Source organism: Ovis aries, chromosome 2 (assembly GCF_016772045.2).
Source record: "Ovis aries strain OAR_USU_Benz2616 breed Rambouillet chromosome 2, ARS-UI_Ramb_v3.0, whole genome shotgun sequence".
NCBI classification, from domain to species: domain Eukaryota; kingdom Metazoa; phylum Chordata; class Mammalia; order Artiodactyla; family Bovidae; genus Ovis; species Ovis aries.
The window spans coordinates 233263476-233291085 of record NC_056055.1 but is presented as its reverse complement, the minus strand read 5'-3'; the positions used below and the strand labels follow the sequence as shown (position 1 = coordinate 233291085).

At 48.9% G+C, this 27610-nt stretch overlaps 1 protein-coding gene across 10 annotated transcripts; it reads left to right on the top strand.

The window, feature by feature from the left end:
* NMUR1 (neuromedin U receptor 1) lies at positions 1–27610 on the top strand. Of its 10 annotated transcripts, XM_060411360.1 has the most exons (10): positions 1–112; positions 2637–3522; positions 7024–8717; positions 9272–20073; positions 20487–20643; positions 21672–21781; positions 22229–22347; positions 24428–24564; positions 25518–25708; positions 26568–27610. In XM_060411360.1, exons 1-3 carry the CDS (start codon positions 110–112, stop codon positions 7404–7406), a joined length of 1272 nt encoding a protein of 423 aa, XP_060267343.1. In that variant the 5' UTR covers positions 1–109; the 3' UTR covers positions 7407–8717; positions 9272–20073; positions 20487–20643; positions 21672–21781; positions 22229–22347; positions 24428–24564; positions 25518–25708; positions 26568–27610. The 10 variants fall into 10 exon arrangements, 7 of the variants coding, with proteins under 7 accessions (XP_060267343.1, XP_060267340.1, XP_060267344.1 ...); XM_060411357.1 differs by lacking the exon at positions 22229–22347; XM_060411361.1 differs by lacking the exon at positions 22229–22347 and having other exon boundaries at positions 24765–25708.

Genomic DNA, 27610 nt, shown 5'->3' with positions numbered 1-27610 from the left:
AGTCGGCCCGCTCTGGCGCCGCGTCCGTCTGTCGATAAGAGCGAGGACGCCCGGCCCGCGCTCGCCGCGTGGGCTCCCGGCCCCTGGGATCTCGCGGGGCGCAGGCGGCATGGTAGGTGCGCGGGATGTGGGCGCGGCGGGGAGGGCGCGCCCGCAGGGTCGCCCCTGAGCGGTAGGGATCGTAGGGCCAGTTGAGACGCGCCCCCCGCAACCCCGCTCTCCGGAGGACTCGCAGCCTCCTTGGGTGCATCTGTCTTTTCGCCGGCCTTGCGCGCCGCGAGGCATGGGGTCTCTGGTGCGGCGACCTTTCTCCGGGTTCGTAGGAGCCTCTCTCTCGAACCCGGGTCGGCGCCTGCGCGTTCTCAGCTCATCGCTGCGGTCCCAGCTTAGCTCTCGCAGCAACACCGGTAGGGAGGGCGGGGGCGGCAGGGGCGGGAGGAACTTTTGAGGGGATAAAGATGCCCCTCCATCCCAAAATGCGGGGATTCGGTGTCAGAGAGGCAGGAAGGCTGGGGGAGGCTTCTGGGTGGAGGCTTTGGTGAGAAGATACTCGGGATGAAGAATACTTGGGATCTAGGGGAGAGAAGGACCTGAAAAAGAAAGCTGAACGGTGGGTACACAGAGGTACGTGGGCAAAGGGAGCCCCGAACCCGCATCTAAGGAGAGGAAGTGGAGCTGGAGCGAGGATCTAGGGAGAGGATCCAGGAAACAAGCCGGAAAATCTGAGGTTGCTCAGAAGGGAGGGGAGGTGGTGGTGGCCGGTTTGAGGAACAGGCTCAGGTGGGCAGCTCCCAGTCTTTCACATCAAGCCTCAGGACCAGAGGAATCCCGTCCAACCCCATGTCCCTTAGACTGTCCTTCATTTGCTGGGTGAGAAGTAAGGATCATGTCACTATGCACTGGAGTTGAGCACCTGAAATTTATCAGGCACATTCCTGAGAACTTAATTCTCTCATTTACTCTTCCCAGAAACTAGCTAGGAGGTAGGCTGTATCTACTTACCCATTTTACAGATGAGGAGACAGGCACAGTGAGGTCCTGTCACAGAAGAGGATGGCGGACCTGGCACTTGATCCCCGGCCAGTCTGTTTAGCTTCATAGCCAGGGTCCTTAGCTACTCTATCTGCATGCTATGTCACTTCAGTCGTGTCCGACTCTGTGAGACCATATGAATTGTAGCCTGCCAGGTTCCTCTGTCCAGGGGATTTCCCAGGCAAGAATACTGTACTGGGTTGCCATTTTCTTCTCCAGGGGATCTTCCCAACCCAGGGATTGAACCTGAGTCTCTTATGTCTCCTGCAGTTGCAGGAGGGTTCTTTACCACTAGCGCCACCTGGGAAGCCCCACTCTCTCTGGTGGGCTGGCAAAGAGATGGGGAGCCGGAGGGAGGAGAGTGAACCTCAGAACTGGCAGCATCAAAGGTATCAAATCGACTTCAAACGGTTCAGAGAATAGAAAACAGAAGTAAGCACTAACTTTTGGATCAGCATTATAGTTTGGGGCCTTTTCACTCCCTTGCTTGATCCCCAGTGACCCAGTCCTCCCAGCAAGGTCGTGTAATGAGGCCCTTTTGTGTGTCAGGCAGACGATGTGTTAATACCGTTCATGGATTAAATTTCTGGATCCTTGTAATAAGGGAACAGCCACAGAGAGGTTACCATGCAAATGGCCCCACAGTTCGAAATTGGTGAGGCTAGATTTGAATCCAAGCAGGTGTTTCCAGAACCCTTCCTTGCTCATCAGGACCAAGTGATACTGTGCACTGTGCCCGTTTTACAGGTGCCCAAACTGAGTGTCTCTCCCAAAGTCCATGGCTTGGAAGGGGAGAGACTGACAGGGACTGCTGATGGCATAGCGCACGCTTCAGAGTTTCCATCACTAACCAAAGGTTTCAGTAGCTTGTGAAATTAAAAATTGAAGTTCCGAGGCTTCCCTGGTTGTCTAGTGGTTAAGAATCCGCTTGCCAATGCAAGGGACCTAGGTTTGACCCCTGGGCTGGGAGGTTCCCCCATGCTGCAGAGCAACTAAGTCCATGCACCACAACTACTGAGCCTACCAGACACAATTTCTGAAGCCCACTCGCCTAGAGCCTGTGCTCGGCAACGAGAGAAGCCATTGCAATGAGAAGCCTGAGCACCGCAACAAAGTGGCCCCCGCCCCCTGAAACTAAGAGAAAGCCCATTGCACTGCAGGGAAGACCAGCATGGCCAGAAGAAAATAAATAAATAAATCTTTAAAAAATTGAAGTCCCACTTTAAAAAAAATCATTTTTAAGATGTATATTTTGGGGGGAATTCTTTAACATTTTTTATTTATTTGGCTGCATTGGCTCTTAGTTGCAGCGCTCAGGATTCTTGTTGCTGCGTACAGAATCTAGTCCCCTGAGCAGGAATGGAACCTGGGCCCCCTGTACTGGGAGCACAGAGTGTCAGCCATTGGATCATCAGGAAAGTCCCTAAGATGTACATTTTAAAGAAGAAATTGTGATGGGTCTTACAATGGATGGCAGAGTTTTCCTTTCTCAGTGGCACAAAAAATAATGGCCCTCTTGGTGTCAATGGCACCTTTAGCTGGAACTAGGATAGAGCCAGGTTCCCTGAGTGACTTTCTGGGTGTCTCTCTCTTCCATTTCTCAGGTTCCTCTCTGTTTCAACTGCTCCATCATCCCTGGAGACAGGTCCCTGGGTGCAAGGAGCCGGGTGTCCTGCAATGGCAGCAGGGCTCTGGGGCCCTTTGACCCCCAGGACTTGAACCTGACCGACGAAGAGCTCAGGCTCAAGTACCTGGGGCCCCAGCAGACGGAGCTATTCATGCCCATCTGTGTCACCTACCTGCTGATCTTCGCAGTGGGCGCGGTGGGCAACGCGCTGACCTGCACCGTCATCCTGCGCCACAGGGCCATGCGCACGCCCACCAACTACTACCTCTTCAGCCTGGCTGTCTCGGACCTGCTGGTGCTGCTCGTGGGCCTGCCCTTGGAGCTCTACGAGATGCAGAACAACTACCCGTTCTTGCTGGGCGCTGGCGGCTGCTACTTCCGCACACTGCTCTTTGAGACCGTCTGCCTGGCCTCAGTGCTCAACGTCACCGCCCTGAGTGTCGAGCGCTACGTGGCCGTGGTGCACCCGCTGCGGGCCAGGTCGGTGGTGACGCACGCCCACGTGCGCCGTGTGCTCGCGGCCATCTGGGGCCTCGCTGTGCTCTGCTCTCTGCCCAACACCAGCCTGCACGGCATCCAGCAGCTAGATGTGCCCTGCCGGGGCCTGGTGCCCGGCTCGGCCGTGTGCACCGTGGTGCGCCCGAGAGCCATCTACAAACTGGTGGTGCTGGCCACTGCGCTGCTCTTCTTCTGCCTGCCCATGGCCACCATCAGCGTGCTCTACTTGCTCATCGGCCTGCGGCTGCGGCGTGAGAGGCAGCTGATCCCCAGGCAGGAGGCCAAGGGCGGGGCCAGGACAAGTGACAGCCGCAGGCTCCGGGGGCTGCAGGATGGAGGTCGGACACAGGTGACCAAGATGCTGTGTAAGTGTTGCTGCTGGGAAGGGGGACTGAGCCAGGCGCTAGGCATGGAGCTGGGGGTTTTCCAGGCCTGGGGGAAGGGGTTGAATGTCTGGATTTATGAAGGGGGATTAGCATGAGGGGAGTAACCCCACCCCCACCCCCGTGTGCACGTGCGCATGTGTGCATACTCTTTTAGACTAACTCGTGAGAAACTGACACGAAGGATAAATGTGAATGGTTCATAGCAGGATCGGCTGCATAATCTGTGGAGCCCAATGCAAAATGAAAATTCAGGGTCCCCTGTTAAAAAAATGATTAAGAACCTTAAGACAGCAAGAGTAGAGCTGCTGTCTTGACCGTTTTAAGGTCAGGGCTTGGTGCAAACGCACAGGTCTATCACCATGAAGCCGGCTCATGGGACCAAAGGCCGACAGGGCAGAAGCTGGGCTCCAGGATGACCGAGCTGTTCATGGGCTCTGGATCCCCCAGGTCTCTCATCTTTGCTCCCAAATATGTCTTGGTTCTGTCCTTCCCTGAGCAGCCTGGGGGCATGACCTCAGACACAGAGTTCCCCTTTCCTGCAGAACTAATTGTCCTCTTCCCTTGGTGGCAGTTGAAAATCCCAGGGAAGGATTCTCATTGGTGGGCTTAGGTCATGGCCTGCCACAGGGCCAGAGCGGCAGGATGCTGAAGTGAGCAGCCCCCACAGATCCACATGGTGGGATCAGGGGGAGCAAAATTCCCAAAAGAAGGGGATGGGGTGCTGGAAAGGCAAGGTGGTGAATTTCCTGCATGCCATGTCTGCAGCTCACTGGGGACCACACGAGTGGCCATGATCTGAAAGAGGTTGTGGGACTTCCCTGTGGCCTAGTGGTTAGGACTCTGCACTCCCAATGCTGGGAGCGCAAGTTTGACCCGTGGTCTGGGAACCAAGATCCCACATGCCGCACAGTACAGCCAAAAAAAAAAAAAAAATAGTGAGAGGAAAAAAGAGGTCATTAGAGGCATGTTTGTGAGGGTCTATGTGATCAGGACAAAAGTGGGGGCTGGGGCTGACTAGGGCACACTCAGCTGGCTTGAGACTCTGGATCTTACTGTGGCCCTATGCATGCTGAGTCGCCTCAGTCGTGTCCAACTCTGTGTGACCCTATGCACTGTCGCCTGTCAGGCTCCTCTGTCCACGGGATTCTCCAGGCAAGAGTACTGGAGTGGGTTGCCATACCCTCCTCCAGGACCTGACACCTTCTGCACATAACACAGGACTCCTAAACAAATAATACCATCCCCCTAAGTTGTGGGTGCCCATTGATCTGACAGTTGTGTACTGATTTGATGGCCCTAGGCCTAGCACTTTCTCATAAACAGTGGTCCTGGGGAAAACAAGCAAACTGATGCTAACCCAGTCATTGATTCTCTCCCCACCCTGCCCTGTTCCACAGGGTCTGAATCAGGTAGGTGGGATGAGCCAGGACAGGATGGCGCTGGTGAGACCTTGGTCAAAGCGAAGGGATTTTATCCAGCGAACTGGGGACTGCCCTGCTTCCACAGAGGGACTCACTCCTCTCACCCCCAAGAACAGTGTCCCAGATCCCGCGGTCACTTGTGCCGCCTCCTAAGGTGGGCCCGACCTGGAGCTCTGTGCTCACCCCTGCACTAGAGACCACCTGCCCCTGCTGCCTCCTGCTTCCCTGCGCACTGGGGCCAAGTCTCTGCCTCTGGGGTGGCTCTTGCCTTGGGAAAGTAGGGTGTTTCCTTAAGGCTGCCTTGCTTGCTGGCCTGGGGCTCTGGCTTTCTTCTCTGCCTCCTGTCTTCACTTTCTGAGGACCTACTACACACCAGGCCGTGTGCTGGGGATGTTGTAAGCCCTGTTCTGACTGAAATCCCAGATTATGAGGAAGGCCACAGACGGCTATAAGAGGGGGAGACACTGCGGGGGAAGGATCGTGAATTGGAGAAGCAAACACGAGGAACAAGGCACAGAAATCAAGGCAGATCTGATGGCAGAGACCCAAGGAAGGGCAGGGTTAAGACCAGGGCTGGAGGGATGCTCTGGAGAAAGAGTGAAGGCTTGGCTGCCTGTCCTGCCTTTTTTCTGGTGTTGGGATGGGACCTTTCAAAGAAAGGGAGTTTGTGCAGGAAGGATACTGAGCTGAGCCCGGGAGAGCTGGGGGCTGGGGCTTCGAAGGCTTCTAGGGCCAAGGCAGGCAAGTGGGTGTGTGTGTGTGTGTATGGGGGCCAGGGTTCAACGTGTGTGTGTGTGTGTGTGTGTGTATGGGGACTGGTGTTCGTCGTGTGTGTGTGGGGAGCCGGTGTTCATCGTGTGTGTGTGTGTGTGTGTGTGTGTGTATGGGGGCCGGTGTTCATCATGTGTCTGTGTGTATGTATGGGGACCAGTGTTCATCATGTGTGTGTATGGGGGGGCGGTGTTCATCGTGTGTGTGTGTGTATGTATGGGGTCTGGTGTTCATTGTGTGTGTGTATGGGGGCCAGTGTTCATTGTGTGTGTGTGTATGGCGGCCAGTGTTCATCGTGTGTGTGTGTGTATGTATGGAGGCCGGTGTTCATCGTGTGTGTGTGTGTGTGTGTGTATGGGGGCCGGTGTTCATCATGTGTCTGTGTGTATGTATGGGGGCCAGTGTTCATCATGTGTGTGTATGGGGGGGCGGTGTTCATCATGTGTGTGTGTGTGTATGTATGGGGGCCAGTGTTCGTGTGTGTGTGTGTATGTATGGGGTCTGGTGTTCATTGTGTGTGTGTATGGGGGCCAGTGTTCATTGTGTGTGTGTGTGTGTATGGGGCCGGTGTTCATCGCGTATGTGGGGGGGGCCAGTGTTCATCGTGTGCGTGTGTGTGTGCGTGTGTGTGTGTATGTGGGTCAGTGTTCCATCGTGTCTGTGTATGAGGACCAGTGTTCATTGTGTGTGTGTATGGGGGGGCGGTGTTCATCGTGTGTGTGTGTGTGTATGTGGGTCAGTGTTCCATCGTGTCTGTGTATGAGGACCAGTGTTCATTGTGTGTGTGTCTGTGTGTCTGTGTGTGTGTATGGGGGCCAGTGTTTATCATGTATGTGTGTATCTGTGTGTGCGTGTATGGGGGCCGGTGTTCATTGTGTGTGTGTGTCTGTCTGTGTGTGTGTATGGGGGCCAGTGTTTATCGTGTGTGTGTGTGTGTGTGTGTTTGTACTGTCCTCTGACCACAGGCCCCATTCTCCTGCTTCTCCCTGCTTATGCATCAGCGCGCATGGGCTCCCGAGTGTCACCAGAGGGGTCCTTAGCCGCACTGTGTCACACACTCAGTTCCAGTTCCACGGCGAGAGAACCGGACCAGGCCAGGCTTGGCTCGGGTGTCCACGGCTGGTCCAGGGCACAGCCCACTGGTCAGTCAGTGGCAGTGGCTCAAGAGCAGCCTCTCCTAAAGGTGCGCGGTCAGGGCAGACTTCCAGAAGCTTCCAGCTGGACCGTGGGCATGGGTGGCCTGTGGGAGAAGCATGGAGGTGAGAACAGGTGCCCTCTCTGCCCGCAGTTGTGCTGGTCGTGGTGTTTGGGATCTGCTGGGCCCCGTTCCACATTGACCGACTCATGTGGAGCTGCGTGTCCCCCTGGACCGAGGGCCTGCTCCTGGCCTTCCAGTATGTGCACGTCATCTCTGGAGTCTTCTTCTACCTCAGCTCGGCCGCCAACCCTGTGCTCTACAGTCTCATGTCCACCCGCTTCCGGGACGCCTTCCGGGAGGCCCTGTGCCCAGGGACCCAGTGCCGCAGCCGCAGAGCCCACCACAGCTCCTACAGCCTCAGCAGGGTGACCACGGGCAGCACCCTGGGTGACATGGGCTCCCCGGGCAGCCAGGCCCAGCCTCTGGCCGAGAATAGTGGCCCAGGGGGCCAGCAAGGGACGCACCCCTCCTGAGAGGAGCCTCATGCTGCTTCACCCCAAGGGGCCAGAAGGTCACACCCAGCTTTGAGGGGGCCACACCTGCCTCTTCTGCAGGCTATCCTCTGTCCCTCTTCCCCACTTCGGCCTAGTAACTCTGACTGACACCTGACTACTGCCCCCACCCATGTATTGGAACGATTATAAGGTTGCTGTCTGCTCTCCAGACCCCTGGGCCTCCTGGTACAGCCCTGCCCTGGTAGGAACATCATGGCTGGTTAACTGGGCATGGGAAGACTCCATCTGGGGGTTCCCCCACCCACCCCCAGTTTCTGAAGTGTTTCCGGGGCGGTCCTTCCTCTCCTTTCCATTTCTTGCTGAGCTTCCGGTTCTGGTCCACTTTGCCCCCTCTAGCTCTGGGTGCACTTGGGAACTTGTGCCCTTCCTCTGACCCAAGCCCTCCCCAGCCCCAGTTGACTTATTCTGCTCTGGGATTTCCACCTGGTGGAGCCGCTAGGTGGCAGGTGTGCCTGGGATCCAAGGGACCTGCTTCCAATCTCAGCTGTGCTGCCACCTCCTGCGCAAACACCACCACCACCACCGCCCCCACCCCCCCACCCCGCCCCTGCTGCCCAGCATCAAGCAAATTGCCTCTCCTTACATGCCTGGGTCCCTTATTTGCAAAACAAAAGAGACCCTGACACTCTGGAGCATCGCACTTTGGCACTTCAGCTGGTTTTCTGTGTGGGTGCAGAAGTCACTGTTGGTAACAGATACCCTCAGATTAACAAGGTGGAAATTACACTTCACATCCTCACTACCTTCAACCTTTACTCCTGCCCTGACCCCTACAAGCTCCCCACCCCACCTCCTCCAGAGCCACCCAAAGAACATTCTTTGATTGTCCTAGAGAAAGTGAGACTTGGCACCGACTGAGGGACCATGTGTGTGAGCAGAGGCCCCTGCCTGCCTCCATTCTCACCTCCTCACGTGCTGGCTTGGGGACCTGAGATGAGCGGAGCATTGGGCCTGACTGGCCAGAAAATCTCTGGGGACAAGAGACATGGGCCACCCAAGGACAAAGGGTGCCCTGTGAGGACTGCTTGGGGCTCCGTGAAGTGAGAAGAGGGTGCATGCGTGCTCAGTCGTATCTGACTGTTGGAGACCCCACAGACTGTAGCCCACCAGGCTCTTCTGTCCATGGGATTCTCCAGGCAAGAATACTGGAGTGGGTTGCCATGCCCTCCTCCAGGGGATCTTCCTGACCCAGGGATCGACCCGGTGTCTCCTGCATCTCCTGCACTGCAGGCAGATTCTTTCCTGCCGAGCCACTAGGAAAGCCCTGAGGTGAGAAGAGAGACGGGCTAAGTCCTGAAATGAAGCTCATGCTGACTCCCCGTGGATCGCTGGGTGCTCAGCCAGGACTCAGTTCACGGCCAGAACTTGTCCTGCCACAGTGCCCAGCCCGTTCTCCTCCCCAGGGGGAACTGCAGCAGGAGGAACCCTGGCCTCCCTGGCGAGGGGCTGCAGGGGCTCTCCCTGCAGACTCTCCCCAGCTCAGGCCCCTGGCCCCCTGACTGCAAAGTGGAGGAGACTGTACAAAATGTTCTGGGGTTTTTGAAATTCAATTGTAAAAACAATACTCATTTTAGAAAATTGGAAATTACAAATGAGTGAAAACGAAAGCAGTTTAAAGTAATTAAAAACCACCCTTGCTAGGGGATGAGAGGGAGGGGGAAATAGTTGTTTAATGGGTACAGGGTTTCAGTTTGAAAGTTCTGGAGATTGGTTGCAAACCAATGTGAATATACTTGAATAATATTGAATTATACACTTAAATGGTTAAGACGGTAAATTGTATATGTATTTTACTACAGTTTTTTTTTTTTTTTTTTTTTAAGGAAGGATTAAGCCTAAAGGAAAAGAAAAAAAAAAGTCACCTGTAGCTTTACTCTCCAGAGGTAACCACCATATATAAGACAGGATGGGCAAATTTGAGAAGGGAGCTTGTGTAAAGGGGCTGTGCAGAGCCACGAGGACCCAATGTCGTCTCTGAAATGAGCTCCCCGGAGGCCTTGGGGTGGCGCTGGGGGAGGCGGCAGACGCCAGACTTCAGGCTGGAGCCTGCTATTGTTCCCACAGACTAACTGGACTCCCTGGAGCCTCTCTTAAGTGATGGTCAGAGCTGACGTGCTCCTGAGGCTTTGGTCAGTATTTGTGAAGGGCCAACTATGGGCAGAGAAGCCCTGGGCAGATGGGGGAACGTAGGGGAGGTGAGTTATCAGAAGACCTGGGCTCTTAGTGTAAATTCGGTGTACGTCTCTCGAGTGTCTCCATAACACGTCAGTGGGTAGGTCCCATTTGTCATGAGTCACTGGTTACCATGGAAAGTGGAAACAGCCGCTCTGGGCTCAGCCCTTGAGAAATGAGTGGAGGTGGAAAGGCCAGCCGGCAAGATCCCAGTCTCTCCTGGATGCAGGGTCTTCTGCAGCTTGCTCTGCTCTTCTGCATGGTCAGGCTGGTAGGGGAGGTGGGGTGCGCGGCAGCATTGCCAAGTGCCCAGTGCTACTCCCAGGACAGGAGTGCTGGCTCCTCTGGGGCTCGAGTCACCTCCTGTCCTGGCTACAGTCATACACATTCCTCCCCCTCCTTGTTCAAGAGGCTGGGCCCTCTCTGCTTCCCGTCTCCTCCTCTCCTGCTGTGATACTGGGTGATGCTGAAGCCCACGTGGACAGTCCTCTGCGACCCTGGCATCTGCTCCTGGTCTTTCCTACAGCTTTGGACACTCTGCTCCACCCTGGCCTTTTGGTCCCGTGGTCACCTCCTCACTCCCAGGACCCCCAGGAGCGTTTCCATGTCTGGATGTGGGAGCTCTTGACCATGATTACCTCCTTCCAGCTCTGTTGCTCTATAAGTGGTAATTATTCTTTATACACATCTAACCTTCCCGGTTCTCAGCTGCTCTTCTTTCTCCCAGTCCATCAGTTGCCTCTGCTCTTCACTTCCTTTCTGAGGGTCCTAGATCCCACGGTTCATCACACACATCCCTCTCTTAAAGTATTTCTGAAGGCCGAGGTGATCACCCTTTCCTTCTCAGAAAAAGTTTTATTTTCTTTGGGAACTCACCAAGATGGATGTCATCAACAAACAAAGCTGCGTTTGCCCACCCTTCCTTTTGTTACAGTATCTGCTCAGGAAATATAAAGTGTGCAGCACTTCACATCCATTCTTCTGTAGACAGATGGCATTTCCAGATGAGTCCTGATGTCTGGGAGCCCATCTCATTTCATACACTTCTCAGTGTCTCCTTCTTCCTCATTCTTGTCTTCTAACAGATCCACCAGGCGTTCTTTGTCCCAAGTCTTCCCTGTAGAGAGGAGCTGCCTTCTTGGAGGGCTCCCTAGTATTTGCATTATCAACTCATTTGAGGGTAATCCCTCAGTGTGTGACTCTTGGTGGGAGACCAAGCCCAGGCTCCTACTATTAATACAGAAACTAAAAGCATTCTGGACACGGCATCACTGTGACCCATGACTTGCACTCAGGCAGCTGGAGGGTCCCACGTCGGGAGCAAGACCCACGGCAGGGCAGCACAGGGCAGCAGTGCTAATTGCAGCATCCCATCCAGCTGCCCCTGGGGCTCCAGCTGCCCAGCCTGCCTTGGCTTCTGCCCATTTGCTCTGCCAGGTTTTCCAAGAGCTGTTGTTACGAGCTCCCAAGAGCCTTTCAATAAATTCCTTTTCTGCTTAAGTTGGTCAGAGTTGTTTGCCATTGTTTGTAACCAAGAACCTTAACAGATCCATCCACCCCTGTGAAGGGTACAGACTCTGTTCTACTAGTGGCTGTCTTTACATATTCTTAAGATAAGCAATTATTATCGTTGATTGTTCTAAAACCCCAAACTGCAGTCTGTAATACTTAATCATTCTCCTTCTCACTCTATTTTTAAAACACTTTTTTTTTTTTTTAAGAGGCAATAACTATAAGGACAGGCTTAAGGAATCTGATCCTAGAAACACATTTACATTTTCTAGGCACTGTAGTATGCTTCTTCTGACAAAGCAATAAGGTTTTGGTGGTGAGCAAGGATTCTGGTTAGGCTGCCTGGGTTTGAATCCTGACTCAAAAGTCAGACTGGGGACTTCCGTGGTTGGTGGTCTAGTGGCTAAGACTCTTTGCCCCCCAGGCAGGAGGACTGGGTTCAATCCCTGGTCAAGGAACAAGGTTCCACATGCCACATCTAAAGATCCTGCATGCCGCAATCGAAGATTCCATGTAGCTCAACTAAGACCCAATGCAGTCTAATTAATTAATTTTAAAAAGTCAATCGGCGTTAGGCCAGTCTGGATATGATACTCAGAGGCCAACACTGACTGCTGTATCCTTCCGGTGTCCAGGTCCATAAGTCTACGAGGTTTAGTTTGAGGATGGTAGTTACTCCATGTCCCCTTGTGTGGCCTCTTTAAGTGCAGCAGCTCAGCTTCACCTTCTTTCCAGCTTCTGCACAGGCAGAGGGGGACAGTTGGGGGGCTGCTCAGGAAGAGAGGCCATGGCCCAACTGGGGGACAGTGGGGATTCAGGGAAGGCCATACCTGGCTAAGAGTTCCCTGACTCCGGAGAGGTGGTCACAAGCTAGGACTAGACTGGAGGGCCAGGAAGCTGCTGCCAGATTTTCTGGAACATCTACAAGAGCACCTGAGATCTTCATTTTTAAAAAATTTTTGGTTTTTATGGCCATGCCTTGTAGCATGTGGGATCTTACTTAGTTCCTCAACCAGGAATCAAACTTGCATCCCCTGCATTGGAAGCTCGGAGTCAGGGAAGTCCCTGCTACTGCTGCTAAGTCACTGCAGTCGTGTCCGACTCTGTGCGACCCTATAGACGGCAGCCCACCAGGCTCCCCCGTCCCTGGGATTCTCCAGGCAAGAACACTGGAGTGGGTTGCTATTTCCTTCTCCAATGCATGAAAGTGAAAAGTGAAAGTGAGGTTGCTCAGTCGTGTCCGACTGAGCATGGGATTTTCCAGGCAAGAGTACTGGAGTGGGATGCCATCGCCTTCTCCGAGGGAAGTCCCTACCTGGGATCTTTTAATCTAACATTCAAGTACCTTCATCAGCTCTAAGCAACGTGGGCCTCATTCATTCAGCTAAGCACTGAGTACCATGTGCCAGGCACTGCACGAGGCTGGGGGTGGGGTGGGCATACAGGCACTGGAATACAAGGGTTCTGATGGCTGGAACTCTGGGGCACAGAAGACAGGCAGCTGCCCCAGTGGAGGGAGGGCTTCCAGGAGGGGGTGAAGCTGCTCAACGCTCAAAAGCCGTGGGAGAAGGGGGCTGACTGGCCCCTGACCTGTGACCAGGAAAGGGTGGAGCATCTATAGTGACAGTTCCACCAGAACAGAATTCATGGGGGGGGACCCTAAATGGAACAGGGGGAGGAATGGACACTGGACAGGCGAAAACAATAGCAAAGCTGACTGCAATCCAAGTTCTTTGCTCTCATTCTCTGGACTCTCCCTGGCTGCTCTTCCTGGAATTTGGACTTGAAACCTTCCCTCCAGTCTGTTTCCTTGTCTGTCTGGCCTTCAGGCACAGGCAGGATTATTTTTTGTTCCCATTTTATTAAATTAGGGGAAAAAATGAATTACACAAATAATTACTTCTATTCCCTACACCTAAATTAATCACTATTAACATTTTGCAATTTGATCTCTGTCATTTTCCGCACATATACTCTCCCTCGTCAATGAATAATATTGGGTTGGCCAAAATGTTCCTTAGGTTTACCTAAGGAACATTTTGGCCAACCCAAAAGATTGTTTTCAATCATTTGCTTTATAAGAGAACTGCCTAGAACCATCTGGTAGAAGCTCCATGGTTATGATGGATGGATGAAGCTGACAATGCCCAAACTGTCTAAACAGTGTTACCATCACTAGAAGTAGTCACTTAACCAGATGTTAAGTGCCTCCTGCTGCTGCTACTGCTGCTAAGTCGCTTCAGTCGTGTCCGACTCTGTGTGACCCCTAGAGGGATGAAAAAGAAGTGCACCAACCCTAAGTCTTGGCAAAAAACAAAACAAAACAAAACAAAACACACAACCAACTCCTCCCCCTCACCCCACCAAAGTGGAAAGAAAGCCTGCAGATCTAACTGGCAGTCTACAAGACTGCTAAGGATGGTGGAATCTGCTTAAGACACCTCAACGATGCAGGCCAAATCCAGTATAAGGACAAATTCTGTAAAAATTTGAAGAAGCCTTGGTTTCTTCAACAAATAAATGGGATTTAAAAGGGAGTTTCTGGGACTTCCCTGGTGGTATAGTGGATAGGAATCTGCCTGCCAGTGCAGGAAAACATGGGTTTGATCCCTGGTCCAGGAGGATTGCAGATACCATGGAGCAACTAGGCCTGGGCACAACTACTGAAGCCCACACGCCCAGAGCGTGTGCGCCACAGCAGGAGAAACCACCTCAAGGAGAAGCCTGTGCACGGCAATGAAGAGTAGCCCCCACGTGCAGCAACGAAGACCTAAAGATAAAATGAAAGGGAGTTTCTATTACAGAGTAAGACAAGACATATCAACCAAATGTAATGAGTGGAAATGTTTGAATCCTAATTCAAACATGCCAATGGTAGAAAGGCACTCCTGAGACAGAAAACTGAACACAGACTAGATATTGCTATTGTTGTTTAGTTGCTTAGTCGCGTCCAACTCTTTGTGACCTCAGACTGCAGCACCCCCAGGCTCCTCTGTCCATGGGATTTCCCAGGCAAGAATACTGGAGCAATCTTGACAGCATGTAGCAGTATTTAATAAAGTGTTTATAGGTGAAATAATAGGATGCCTGGAATCCATATTAAAATACTCAAGCCAAAAAAATAAAAAAAGGAGAGGAAAAAAAGTGCGACAGGGAGCAGCTGAAAAGAGTGGCAAAAGTATTGAAGTGGTTGAGGTGATGGGTAAAAGGGGATTCATTATATATTCTACTTTATAATGTATGTTTGAAAATGTCCATAAGACTTTGTCTGAAAAATGTATTTGGCTGCGCCTGGTCTTAGTTGCAGCTTATGGACTCTTAAGTTGTGGCGTGTAGGATCTTGTTCCCTGATCAGGAATCAAACCTAGGCCATCTGCATTGGGAGGACGGAGTCTTAGTCACTGGACCACCAGGGAATTCCCCATAATAAAATTTAAACTTGCAATAAAGACACACTTTGTGTTTTCCTCAGTGTGATCCCTTATCTCTAGGTGAGAAAAATGGAATTCCTAAATTTAAGGAGGGAGAATTTTTACCTCAACAGGAAATCGCCAAAATTTTCTCCAGGTGTTTGTAATGAAGGGATTCAGGATAGTCTACCCCCAAAATAAGCACCTTGGCATGCTGAATATTTTAAGCCAACTGCACTGGAAAATCAGCAGGTGCAGAAAGGACTCCCTGACCTTCCCCTGAAGCAGGTCATAAAACTCTCATGTGAGAGGTGCCCTCCCTCTGCCCAGAGGGAAGGAGTATGTTTTCTCCAAGACTGAGGAACACCAAGAAGGATCTGAACACAGAAGCCTTGCCGTTTCCGCCAGTGACACACTTATACTCCTTTCCATCCTATCACATTTGGTCACACCCTCCACTCTTCATCAAACATAGCAAAACACTCAGGTTTAACCAATTCTTCAGGTCATTTCATTATGAAGGCTCCTGGCCACATCAAACTTAAATAAATCTGTATTCTTTTATCTTGTTAATCTGCCTTTTGTTACAGGGTCCCAGCTAAAAATTTTGATAGGTAGATATTTTTCCTCCTCTTACAGTAACAACTTACCTTCTCACCAGTTTTCCCACAATCCTTAAACACTTGTTGATATTTTAATTTCTGTTAATTTGATGGATAAAATGGTAGCGTATAATTGTTTTAAATGATGTTTTCCTGGTGGTTGTACCTCTTCATTCTTTTTATGCTACCTACATTTTTTTCTGAAAGCTACTTTTCATATCCTTTGCCCATTACTTCCTTGCCTTTTTCTTATTATAGTTTTTCATCTGTTGTTGTTTAGTTGCTCAGTTGTATCCAACTGTTTGTGACCCCATGGACTGTAACCTGCCAGGATCCTCTGTCCATGGGACTTCCCAGGCAGAAATACTGAATTGGTTTGCCATTTCCTTCTCCAGGGGAATCTTCCTGACCCAGGTATCAAACCAGCGTCTCCTGCTTGGCAGGCAGATTCTTTACCACTGAGCCTCCTGGGAAGCCCATAGTTTTGTCATATTCTGATACTCAATTTTTATTATGTTACAAGTATTTGTTTCCCAATTTGTTCCTTATACTTAAATTTTTTTATGCAAGCTATCTTGCATCCAAAGTTTTAAATTGTAATGTGACCAAATTCGTCATAATTTTTTTGCCCTGTCATAATTTTGCTGTGTCTTGAGTGACACCTACATCCCAAGTTCTTATGCAGATGACACCACCCTTATGGCAGAAAGTGAAGAGGAACTAAAAAGCCTCTTGATGAAAGTGAAAGAGGAGAGTGAAAAAGTTGGCTTAAAACTCAACATTCAGAAACCTAAGATCATGGGATCCAGTCCCAGCACTTCATGGCAAATAAATGGGGAAACAAAATAGTGAGAGACTGTTTTTTCGGGGCTCCAAAATCACTGCAGATGGTGACCGAAGCCATGAAATCAAAAGACACTTGCTCCTTGGAAGAAAAGCTATGACCAACCTAGACAGCATATTGAAAAGCAGAGACATTACTTTGTCAACAAAGGTCCATCTAGTCAAAGCTATGGTTTTTCCAGTAGTCATGTATGGATGTAAGAGTTGTACTATAAAGAAAGCTGAGCGCTGAAGAATTGATGCTTTTGAACTGCGGTGTTGGAGAAGATTCTTGAGAGTTCCTTGTACTGCAAGGGGATCCAACCAGTCCATCCTAAAGGAAATCAGTCCTGAATATTAATTGGAAGGACTGATGCTGAAGTTAAAATTCCAATACTTTGGCCACCTGATGCGAAGAATTGACTCCTTGGAAAAGACCCTGATGCTGGGAAAGATTGAAGGTGGGAGGAGAAGGGATGACGGAGGATGAGATGGTTGGATGGCATTACTGACTCAATGGACATGAGTCTGAGTAAGCTTGGGGAGTTGGTGATGGACAGGGAAGCCTGCTGTGCTGCAGTCTATGGGGTCGCAAAGAGTTGGACACGACTGAGCAACGGAACTGAACTGATCATGAATTTTAATAAGAATGCTTAATTTTTTGCTCCCAAATGTTTGTCTTACATTTTCACACATATGGTTTATCTAAAATAATACGGTATTTTCTTCCTTTAGTCTGTTAGTTTGACCTTGATTTACTTGAAACATCTTGCATTTCAGAGATAAATACTATTGGTCAACATTCTTTTACTATCTTCAGTCAAGTTGTTGTTGTTTAGTCACTGTCACGTACCAAATCTAAAATATGTAGGCAAGTCTTTCTTACTCTTCTTTTTCCCCTAATTTGGGACTTTCTGAAGCTAGGACAAGGGCAGGGTCCCTTATCCAGGGCCATGCTTTCTCACTCCCCAAAACACACACATGACTCAAGATTCTCTTTTTTAAATCCCACTGTGGGTATAATTCCTAAAATTTTGATCCGTTACTACTACTGTCACCCTGCTTATTTAACTTATATGCAGAGTACATCATGAGAAACGCTGGACTGGAAGAAACATAAGCTGGAATCAAGATTGCCGGGAGAAATATCAATAACCTCAGATATGCAGATGACACCACCCTTATGGAAGAAAGTGAAGAGGAACTAAAAGCCTCTTAATGAAAGTGAAAGAGGAGAGTGAAAAGTTGGCTTAAAGCTCAACATTCAGAAAATGAAGATCATGGCATCCAGTCCCATCACTTCATGGGAAATAGATGGGGAAACAGTGGAAACAGTGTCGGACTTTATTTTGGGGGGCTCCAAAATCACTGCAGATAGTGACTGCAGCCATGAAATTAAAAGACACTTACTCCTTGGAAGGAAAGTTATGAGCAACCTAGACAGCATATTCAAAAGCAGAGACATTACTTTGCCGACTAAGGTCCATCTAGTCAAGGCTATGGTTTTTCCTGTGGTCATGTATGGATGTGAGAGTTGGACTGTGAAGAAGGCTGAGCGCTGAAGAACTGATGCTTTTGAACTGTGGTGTTGGAGAAGACTCTTGAGAGTTCCTTGGACTGCAAGGAGATCCAACCAGTCCATTCTGAAGGAGATCAGCCCTGGGATTTCTTTGGAGGGAATGATGCTAAAGCTGAAGCTCCAGTACTTTGGCCACCTCATGAGAAGAGTTGACTCATTGGAAAAGACTCTGATGCTGGGAGGGATTGGGGGCAGGAGGAGAAGGGGATGACCGAGGATGAGATGGCTGGATGGCATCACGGACTCGATGGACCTGAGTCTGAGTGAACTCCGGGAGTTGGTGATGGACAGGGAGGCCTGGCGTGCTGTGATTCATGGGGTCGCAAAGAGCTGGACACGACTGAGAGACTGAACTGAACTGAACTACAGGGCCTAATGGTGGAAATGACTATTGACAAAGCACATATTAAAATGGCTTAAAGAAACTAGGAGATCATATTAAGCAACTGAGGATGTAAATCAATGGCCTTGGATGAGTTCCTTAACTTCTGTGTGCCTCAATTTCCCTAAATGTAAAATGAAACCAACTCCAATACTTTGGCCATCTGATGTGAAGAGCTGATTCATTTGAAAAGACCCTGATGCTGGGAAAGATTGATGGCAGGAGAAGGGGATGACAGAGGATAAGATGGTTGGATGGCATCACTGACTCAATGGACATGGGTCTGGGTGGACTCCGGGAGTTGGTGATGGACAGGGAGGCCTGATGTGCTGCGGTTCATGGGGTCGCAAAGAGCTGGACACGACTGAGAGACTGAACTGAAGATTCTGAGTCACAGATTTGTTTTGGAAAGCCCATGATAAACTATATGAAAAGCAACCAGTACAGTGCCTGGCACACATACAGGTATTAATGTTTTAGCTGTGATCATTACTGAAACAGAGCAGAACGCTATGGTCCTTGCCCTCCATGTCCTCTGCCTGCCTTTCATCTGTGGAAAAACTTTAGGCAAAAAATAATTTTAATCAGAAAAGTCAGAAAATGCAGAAACAAAGGAAAACAGTCAAAGAGACCAAAGAATAATAGTTTAGTCATTAAGCAAAGTCAAGGACCTTTAGCTCCTTCTCAAGGGATTAATATTTGAGCCACATCTTGTGAGCCATCTTATAAATATTGAAACCTGCCCACCAGGTGGAGGAAGTTAACTACATGGTGCCCATAATATGAAAGTGAAAGAAAGTGAAAGTGAAGTCGCTCAGTCGTGTCCGACTCTTTGCGACCTGTGGACTCTAGCCCACCAAGCTCCTCCGTCCATGGGATTCTCTGGAGTGGGTTGCCATTTCCTTCTCCAGCAGATCTTCCCGACCCAGGGATCAAACCCAGGTCTCCCACTTTGCAGGCAAATGTTTTAACCTCTGCACCACCAGGGAAGCCCTTAAAAACAAGAATCCAAGAACTAACATCAAAGATTTCAAGGGAGGAAAGGAAGCCAGGTTGAAAGAAGAAGGGGGAGGAGGTGGGGGGGCGGGTAAAAGGGGTGGCCTTACAGACGTCTCCGGCCACCTACAGATGCCCAGGCATTATGGGACTTTTCCCTGGGCCTCCAGAGAAGGGAGGACTGGCACTCAGCCCTTACAGAAATCAGACCAGACCAGAACCAGAATTCGAGTTCTCTGCCAAGAGGAGGTGATCAGTCTCCAATCCTCAGCTCAGGCTGAGGGCCCTTCGACCAGATTCCTGCATCCAGGACCGTGGGACTAGAAAAACAGGGAAGGATAGGTAGGGTTAAGGAGAGGAAAGAGAGAGGGAAGGGGAAAGAGCTCAATAAAGTCTCTTGTTTCTTACCGGTCGGGGCACTCTGGCCAGTTGTCCACGTCAGGAGACCAGGGACAAAAGGGTCCCAGTTGTGGCCGGTGCGTCTGGTCTATTGACAGGCAAGCTGGCCCCTGAGTACCCCGAGTGGTCAGGATGTCAGTCTCAGCGAAGAAGAATCCCACCAGTGTCACCATTTGTTGCAGGAAGGAGGACCCCTTCCAGGGCCCAAAACTGGGCTCTTGTCTAACACTTGGAAATGAATTGTCCGAGGAGACACATGTGCTGACAAAGCAAGAGATTTTATTGGGAGAGGGCACCCCGGTGGAGAGCAGTAGGGTAAGGGAACCCAGGAGAATATGCTGCTAAGTCACTTCAGTCGTGTCCGACTCTGTGTGACCCCATAGACGGCAGCCCACCAGGCTCCCCGGTTCCTGGGATTCTCCAGGCAAGAACACTGGAGTGGGTTGCCATTTCCTTCTCCAATGCATGAAAGTGAAAAGTGAAAGTGAAGTCACTCAGTTGTGTCCGACCTCAGCGACCCCATGGACCGCAGCCTTCCAGGCTTCTCCGTCCATGGGATTTTCCAGGCAGGAGTACTGGAGTGGGGTGCCATTGCCTTCTCCGAGGAGAATATAAGCTGCCACAATTTCCAGAACTGGTTTCACTGAAACAGCAACAGACTGACCCTGGAACTAAAGAGTACTTAAAACACTGAAGATGAGCACGGTCAGACCAACAACCAACCCGAAGATGACTGTCTCTGTTTCTATGTGTAAGCCTCTCTTTGTCTATAAAACCTATTGCCCCCTGACTGCTTGTGGGGCTAGTGGGGGTGGTGAGAGGCAGGTGCCCGGAGAGGTGGGAGGGGGTGGGGTGCGGTGCTGTGCTGGGGGGCTGGAGGGGGGCGGCGGTCAGCCTTTGAATGGGTATCTGCCTCCTCCTCTTCCTCCCCGGCTTGCCAGCATCCAAAATAAAGCAAGGTTTTCTTTCCACCAACCTTGCCTCTTCATTGGCTTTTGGGCTGCAAGCAGAACCCCACTTTCGGTTATAGTACTGTCCCTAACTGCTTTGAGGGCAGCTTCAGACGCTGGTGGGCAGCGAGGGGAAGTTCTCCAGGGTCAAGAGGCCAACTGCCGGTCTGGGGGTCTCTACTCCGCCTAGCGTTAGGCCCCTGCCTCCTTCTAGGCTTGAAAATGGCGGATAATACGACCACGCCGCAGTGACTAGGTGGCTGCCTAACCGGATTAACGGACGTGAGCTCCTGGAACCTCCCCTGGCTCACCAGCCTGCAAAGAGTGGCTGTTTCTATGACCCGTGTTTGCTTTCCACAGCTCCACCAATAGTAAGTGCCTAGCTTGTGACCGCCCGCCAGGTCCCCGCAGGTATGGGAACCTTCGCCTACTCTACTCCGCTTACCCCACGCCCTGCCGCCCGCAACGGCGGCGGCAGCGGCGGCAACTTCGAACTCACACCGGGTGACCGACGGACCATTCACCTGCGTAAGGGGTCCGCCAAGACCAAATAGCCCCCTGGGCGCAGGCGCACTACGTGCTGCCCCCGGCTGCTGACCCCACCCCCAGTCTTGCTAGCCGCCCGCCCCTCCCAGGGCGGCCGGGGAGGGGCCTAAAGGTAGCACGGGCTCTGATTGGGCAAGGCCTAGCCACGAGGGCGCCATTCTCTTCCGGTCTGTGTGCCGCCAGGGTCTGGAGTGTGGAGTGGTGCCTGGGAGCGTTTTCTCAGCTCGCCTGCAGCTGCGGTGTGCGGCAGCCTCTTCGGGGGGCGTGCAGTCCCAGCTGGCCGCGCCTGGAAGCCCTCTGAGCTCAGTGGGCACGGCCCCACACGGGCGGTCGTTTTAAGGCGAGGAGAACGCTTCTGTGACTACCCTGTGCGGGTTAATTTTGGAAGTGATGGTTAAGGGTCCTGGACAATGAGTTCTCAGTCTGGAGAGTTAAAGGCACTCGAATTGTAGGTACTGATTTTGTTCCGCTGTGAGGGCTTCCGTTTGAGCAGTTGGTAATGAAGTTACAAATTTTTAAGAACATCCAAGTTGTCTGAAAACGTGTGGTGAAGGGAGCAGAATGAGAGGAAAGGGGAGGAATTCTTTTTTTATCTTGAGGAGTTTCCGTTTATAGATGGTGGCGAAGGAGAGAAAGTTTGGGAGACCTAACCTACAAACATATACCAAAAGTAATCTTTGTAATCCATTTTGATATTAGCTGGTGTGAGTAAAAGATTCCGAATGAAAATAACTAGGGTGAAGCCTAACAGATTTATTCCAAATGGAAACAAGGCAAATATTAGAGGCAAGAGGTACATAGCATGAAATGTTGAAGGCCCTGTGATATGCCTGATAGTCTTGTCCGTTTTAAGCAGGAACACAGATGAAGGTGAAACTGAAGAAAATGAGTCTTTCCCCAAAGGAGATAGAAGATGGGGAGGATGAGATGTCAGAAGATAAGGACAGTGGCAGTAGAGATGAGGTATCTATATGTACAGTGTGGAGCAGAGTAACTAACATTAATTTCAACAGTCAAAATCCAGAGTAAAGCACTTAAATTGCACTATTTAATTTAAAAAGTGGTTTTATGAGCACTTCCAACTAGTTTCACAAGCCCACTGTAAACTCCATACCAAAATCTAACAAAATCTTTTTTTTTTTTTAATTGGAGACCACTCTTAGGAGCATAGATGCAAAAATTCTAAACAAAATGTTAGCAAACTGAGCATCAGTGTTATGTAAAATGGATGATGCATTGTGACTAAGTGTGGTTTATTTGGTAAAAGTGTTCTTTGTTTGAAAAGTGATAGTGATTACCTAGAGATACTGGTTTGAAAGACAGTTTCTTTATTCTTAAAATTGCTTCCTTAAATTTCATTAGTTTGCATGCCCACCAAACATAATGTTTCCATATTTATCCTTTTGGCAGGTATTTAGATCCCTAGAATGTTCTGCTTCTGGCTGGGTGAAAGTCGCTCAGTTGTGTCCAACTCCTTGTGACGCCGTGGACCATACAGTCCGTGGAATTCTCCAGGCCAGAATACTGAAGTGGGTCTCCTTTCCCTTCTCCAGGGGATCTTCCCAACCCAGGGATTGAGGCCAGGTCTCCTGCATTGCAGGCGAAATCTTTACTAGTTGAGCCACAAGGGAGCCTCTTCATTAATATTTGAACATAGATCGGTTAAGTTGGGTTTAGAAGAATTGAGGTGGGTGACTGGGTACACAACTAAAGAATATTGAATGCCTCCTCTGTGCAGCCACTGTATTAGGACTTGATACACTATCTCATTTCATCCTCACAGTGCTTGTTAGGTAGACTGAATAGGGTTAGTGAATGGAAAGGAAATTATCCAGGGGGCAGGGGAATGGTTGAAATAGGTGAATGGGATTAAGAGGTAGAAACTAATAGTTATAAAATAAGAAAGTCACAGGGGTACAGTACAGGGAATATAGTTAATAATATTGTAATAACTTCATATGGTGTGTAATCTGTAAAAATATGAAATCACTGCATTGTACTCAGATGGTAAAGAATCAGCCTACAATGCAGGAGATCTGGGTTCGATCCCTGGCTTGGGAATATCCCCTGGAGGAGGGCATGGCAACCTACTCCAGTATTCTTGCCTAGTGGGCTACAGTCCATGGAGCTGCAAAGAGTCGGACATGACTGAGCAAGTAAACACAGCAGGCACTGTGTTGTACCCCTGAAACTAACATGATATTGTATGGTAATATCAATACTTCAGAAAAAAAAAGGTAAATTATCCATACACACCTTTGATTGTAATTGAAAACACATTAAATGTGTACTCAGGAGATTTCCCTGGCAGTCCAGTAGTTAATACAGGGGGTGCAGGTTTGAGCCCTGGTTGGTGAGATGATCCCATATGCCTTATGCCCCAAAAAACCAAAACACTAAAAAAAAAAGAAACAATGTTTTAACAAGTTCAATAAAGACTTTTAAATGGTCCACATAAAAAAGTCTTTTAAAAAAATGTGTATTCATTTGTTAGTCTTTTGATGTGGGACTAAGGCCTTGTCTTTGACTCACTGTTGCAGGAGCTTATCTTTGTGTAAAGTATAGGCAGAGTGTATCTTCTGCAAGGCCTTGTCTTTAAAATTTGTTTCTTTAAGGCAAAATAAAACTGACAAAACAACCCAAGAAAGCAATTTGAATACCGACTCCTACATCTACATTTTTACAGTTTTTTCCATTCTTTTATGGTTGCTCACCCACACCTAATATGACTGCAGTTTTTAAGCATTATCAAGTGTGTCCAAAGCGTTCAAATTTGTTTTCATAGATTCAATAACTTTTTGGATTAATTTTATTGGTTTATATGAAATTTATTATGTAATTGAAACTGTAATACACTGGTCATATACAAGCTTTCAAGCAAAGATAGCTGAAGCTTATTAAAGATTATTTCTGCTCATGGGGGACAGAAATGCCCAGGTGTACTGAGTACCATGTAGTAGCCCATTAGCCATACATGCTTTGCATCTCCCAGGTATCAAGTTAGTAACTCTTGTTTGGAATTGAGATGGTCATTTAATCCTTTCACAGACGGAGCTTGGTGTGACGTAGTTAAGTGGACAAAGATAGGAGAGCAACTACTGTTCTGTGGTGTCCACAATGTGGTGCATTAACTCTCTATACCAGTCAGAGCCAAAACATTTCCTGATGAGTGTTTTTTGTTTTGAAACCCAGACTGTATTAGCTCAGAGGAAAATAGGAGTAGTCACAGTATACTTTTCTTAAACTGAAATGCACGTGGTATGATTGTAGACTGTTCACACTGGCAACCCCTGGTTGTTCCTCTTTAAAATGTGTTGCCTATAACAGTTTCCTTTGATTGGTGCAGCAAAAGGTCCCTTTCACATGCTTTCCCTGATCCCATGTCATTCCTATGGCCAGTGAACTGGTCCTTCATCTTATGCCTATAAATTTTGTTCATAACCGGTAATGCTAATCACATCATATTGTAGTTACTCATCTCTTCCTGTGATGTGGGTTGAGATCTGTATGTGTAATCAGTTATGTTTTATGTTTTGCTGGGTCTGCCATGATATCACAGATGTATGGATAGCTGAAAAAAAACCCGAAATTTAATTTCTTACAATTCAGGAGGCCAGACAGCAAAGATCAAGTTGCTGGCAGGTTGGTTGCTTCTGCCGCACCTCTCCTTGGCATGCAGATATCTGACCTATGGCTGTGTTTTCACAAGGTCATCTACTGCCCATAGTTCTTCATTTTTGTATATGGTGAGTCTTCAGTGAGTGTTCTGCTAAAATTTTCATCTTTAGTCATTGAGTTTTGTAATACCATGCCCAGTTTTTAGTGGCTCTGGATGGGGATTGATGGTGTAATTGGGAAGCACGAGGTCGAACTTCGGGGGCCTGGCTCTCATTCTTGTGTATGTTTCAGGTGCCAGTGTGGGGCCCTCTCTTGTGGTGTTTTGCAGAGCTCAGCGTGTCTGACTCTTTGCAACCCTATGGTTGGACTGTATGCCTCCAGGCTTCTCTGTCCATGGGCTTCTCCAGGCAAGAATACTGGAGTACTCCAGAGGATCTTCCCAACTAAGAGACGGAACCTGCATCTCCTGCATTGCAAGTGGATTCTTCACTGCTGAGCCACCAAGGAAGCCCCCCTTTAGTGTTTTACTAGTGTGCAGAGATTTGGGACTCCACAGGCATGTGGAGCCACTTAGACAGTTGTTGATTTGGTGTGTTTTCTTAGGTGGTATCTTGCATAGGTTTTAGAAACCTAGATCCTTTCCTGTAGAGATTCTGATTTGAAAGTTTTAAGTGAAGTCCCAAGAATTTTTTTCCTCTTTTTATTTCTTAGATAAGCATGCCAGGTGATCCTGGGGCTGGGAGCTCTTTTACTGAGAAATTCATCCTGGAGAAATCAGCGTGGACGCTAACATGTGGGCCTGAGCAGACTTTGCACTTGCTGACTGTGCAGTGTGACTGCCACCTCCTGGCCACAGGGGGGATGCCTCTTTATTGTTGCTCTTCTCTAGCTCAATTAGTAAAGAATCCACCTGCAATGCAGGAGACCCTGGTTCGATTCCTGGGTCAGGAAGATCCCCTGGAGAAGGAAAAGGCTACCCACTCCAGTATTCTGGCCTGGAGAATTCCATAGACAGTCCACGGGGTTGCAAAGAGCCGGACTCAACTCTCACTTTCCTCACTTTTTCACTTTCCTCCTCCAGGTTGTTGTCCTTCAGAAGAATAGTAGAAAGATCACTACTGCTCCAGGAAATAAAATAAGAAAAAAAAAAGTTTCTCAGAGCCATTTGCTGAGATATCACCATGCAGGAAGGGGCCAAGTTTCCAAAAGACAGGAGGATTGCCAAGCTCGAGGACCGTGAGAAGAGGGCTGAGAACTCTGGGGAGGATGAAGGTAAAAACTGTGAGTTGGATCAGTATGAGGGAGGTAAACAGACCCTTCTTGGGGTGTCCCTGCTGGTGACTACAGTGCCATGGTACATGGCTCTTGGAGGGCCTCTGTGGAAATACCACCCTTGGCGCCCCTGGCTGATTCCCCAGACTTGGTTTGAGGGATCCCAGTGGACATTAGGCTTCTTCTCTCCACATGACCAGATTCAGAGTTTTATCTTTGAATAGTGTATATTATTTGTTTCTCTCTTCGTGCTTGTAAACCAAGCAGGTTAATTGTCCCCTAGATTTGACTCTCAGTGATTCTTTTATCCTAACGGCATCTGTGTAACATTTTAAATGGTATTGCTTCCAAAGCAGTAATTCTCAGCATTGGTATTAAAATACAGTGGCAGTACATTTTTAATTATTTCAAAATAAAAGTTTGAAATGACAGTGAATTTTTTTGTCTTAGATGTGTGTATATAGTCAGACTTACGAGCAGTTACTCCCAAAGATGAATTTGTTATTTTCATTCTCAGCAAGTCTGTGCAGTAGTAATTGATTAGGTGGGTTTTCATTTAGATTCTAGAAAAGAAACCTTGTGTCCTACACGGGCCAAGGGGAGATGAGCCTTTCACTGGGGGTGGAGGAAAATGATCAGGCTCATGAGGATGATGACAAAGGCTTAGAGGAAGAGGAAGGTCACATTGCAGGTGAATTCTTTACCAGCTGAGCCACGAGGGAAGATCCTGGTATGGACTGCAGCGTACCAGGCTTCCCTGTTCTTCATATCTCCCAGAGTTTGCTCAAATTCATGCCCGCTGAGTCGGTGATGCTGTCTAACCATCTCATCCTCTGTCACCCTCTTCTTCTGCTTTCAGTCTTTCCCAGCATTATACCACAGCCTGGACCCGCTCCCATGGCTCGGACCACAGAGAGTTCCGTGCTTTATTCGATGAGTTGGGTGCCCAACATGGAAGCATGGTCTGCTCCACGGGACTGAAGTGGCTGAGTCATGGTGTAGTCCTAAGGCAGTTTTTGGAACTGGTGGAAGAAGTTGAGTTTTTCACGTCCTCTGGAGGAGAATCTGTGCCTCAGCTCACGAGCAGAGATTGGGTCAGAGACTCTGCCTTTTTGGTTGTCATTGTGACACACCTAACCATGCTGGCTCTTTCTCTAGAAAGGCATGCACAGGTGCTGGCACAACTGTATAATTCAGCTGACTCATTCCGGGTGAAATTGTGTCTTTGGGAGACTCATTTGGCACAGAACAACCTGGCCCACTTTCCTATGCTGGAGTTAGTTTCCGAAAATGAAAATGATGGCCTGCACTACATCCCTCAAATTAAAGAGTTGAAGACTAAATTCCAAAAAAGGTTCTCCGATTTCACACTTTATGAGAATGAACTGATACTGTTCCGTTCCCCTTTCTCAATTAGGACTCATAATGTGAATGAAGAGCTACAAATGTAAGTTAGTGAACTGCAGTGCAATACTACACTGAAAGCCAAATACCACGATGTTGAGATTCCTGAATTCTACAGACATCTTGGGAATGGTTACCCTAAATATAAACATTGTGCAGAGATTCTGTCCATGTTTGGAAGTACTTATGTTTGTAAGCAGCTATTCTCTGCTATGAAACTAAAGAAAACCTAAATGTGGCTCCCAGTTAAAAGATTCAAGGATGAATTCTCTGCTGTGTGTTGCAACGCAAGGTCCACAGCCTGATGTTGACTGACATCTTGTGGAATAAGAAAGGAATGTCAGATTTTGAATTTCAAAGCTGAAGAGTAATAAATTATGGAACTTTGAACAGTTATTTCTGTTTCCAAATTACATTTTTTTTCAATGTCAAATTTAAAGTGCAATATCTGGCATTGTATTTGTACCTTATAAGATATAAAAATAACATTTGATTATA

Excerpts from the sequence above, each read along its gene's own strand:
- NMUR1 (XM_060411363.1), top strand. Across the intron at positions 3,523-7,023 it reads ACAGGTGACCAAGATGCTGT|TTGTGCTGGTCGTGGTGTTT; the intron begins GTAAGTGTTGCT and ends CTCTGCCCGCAG.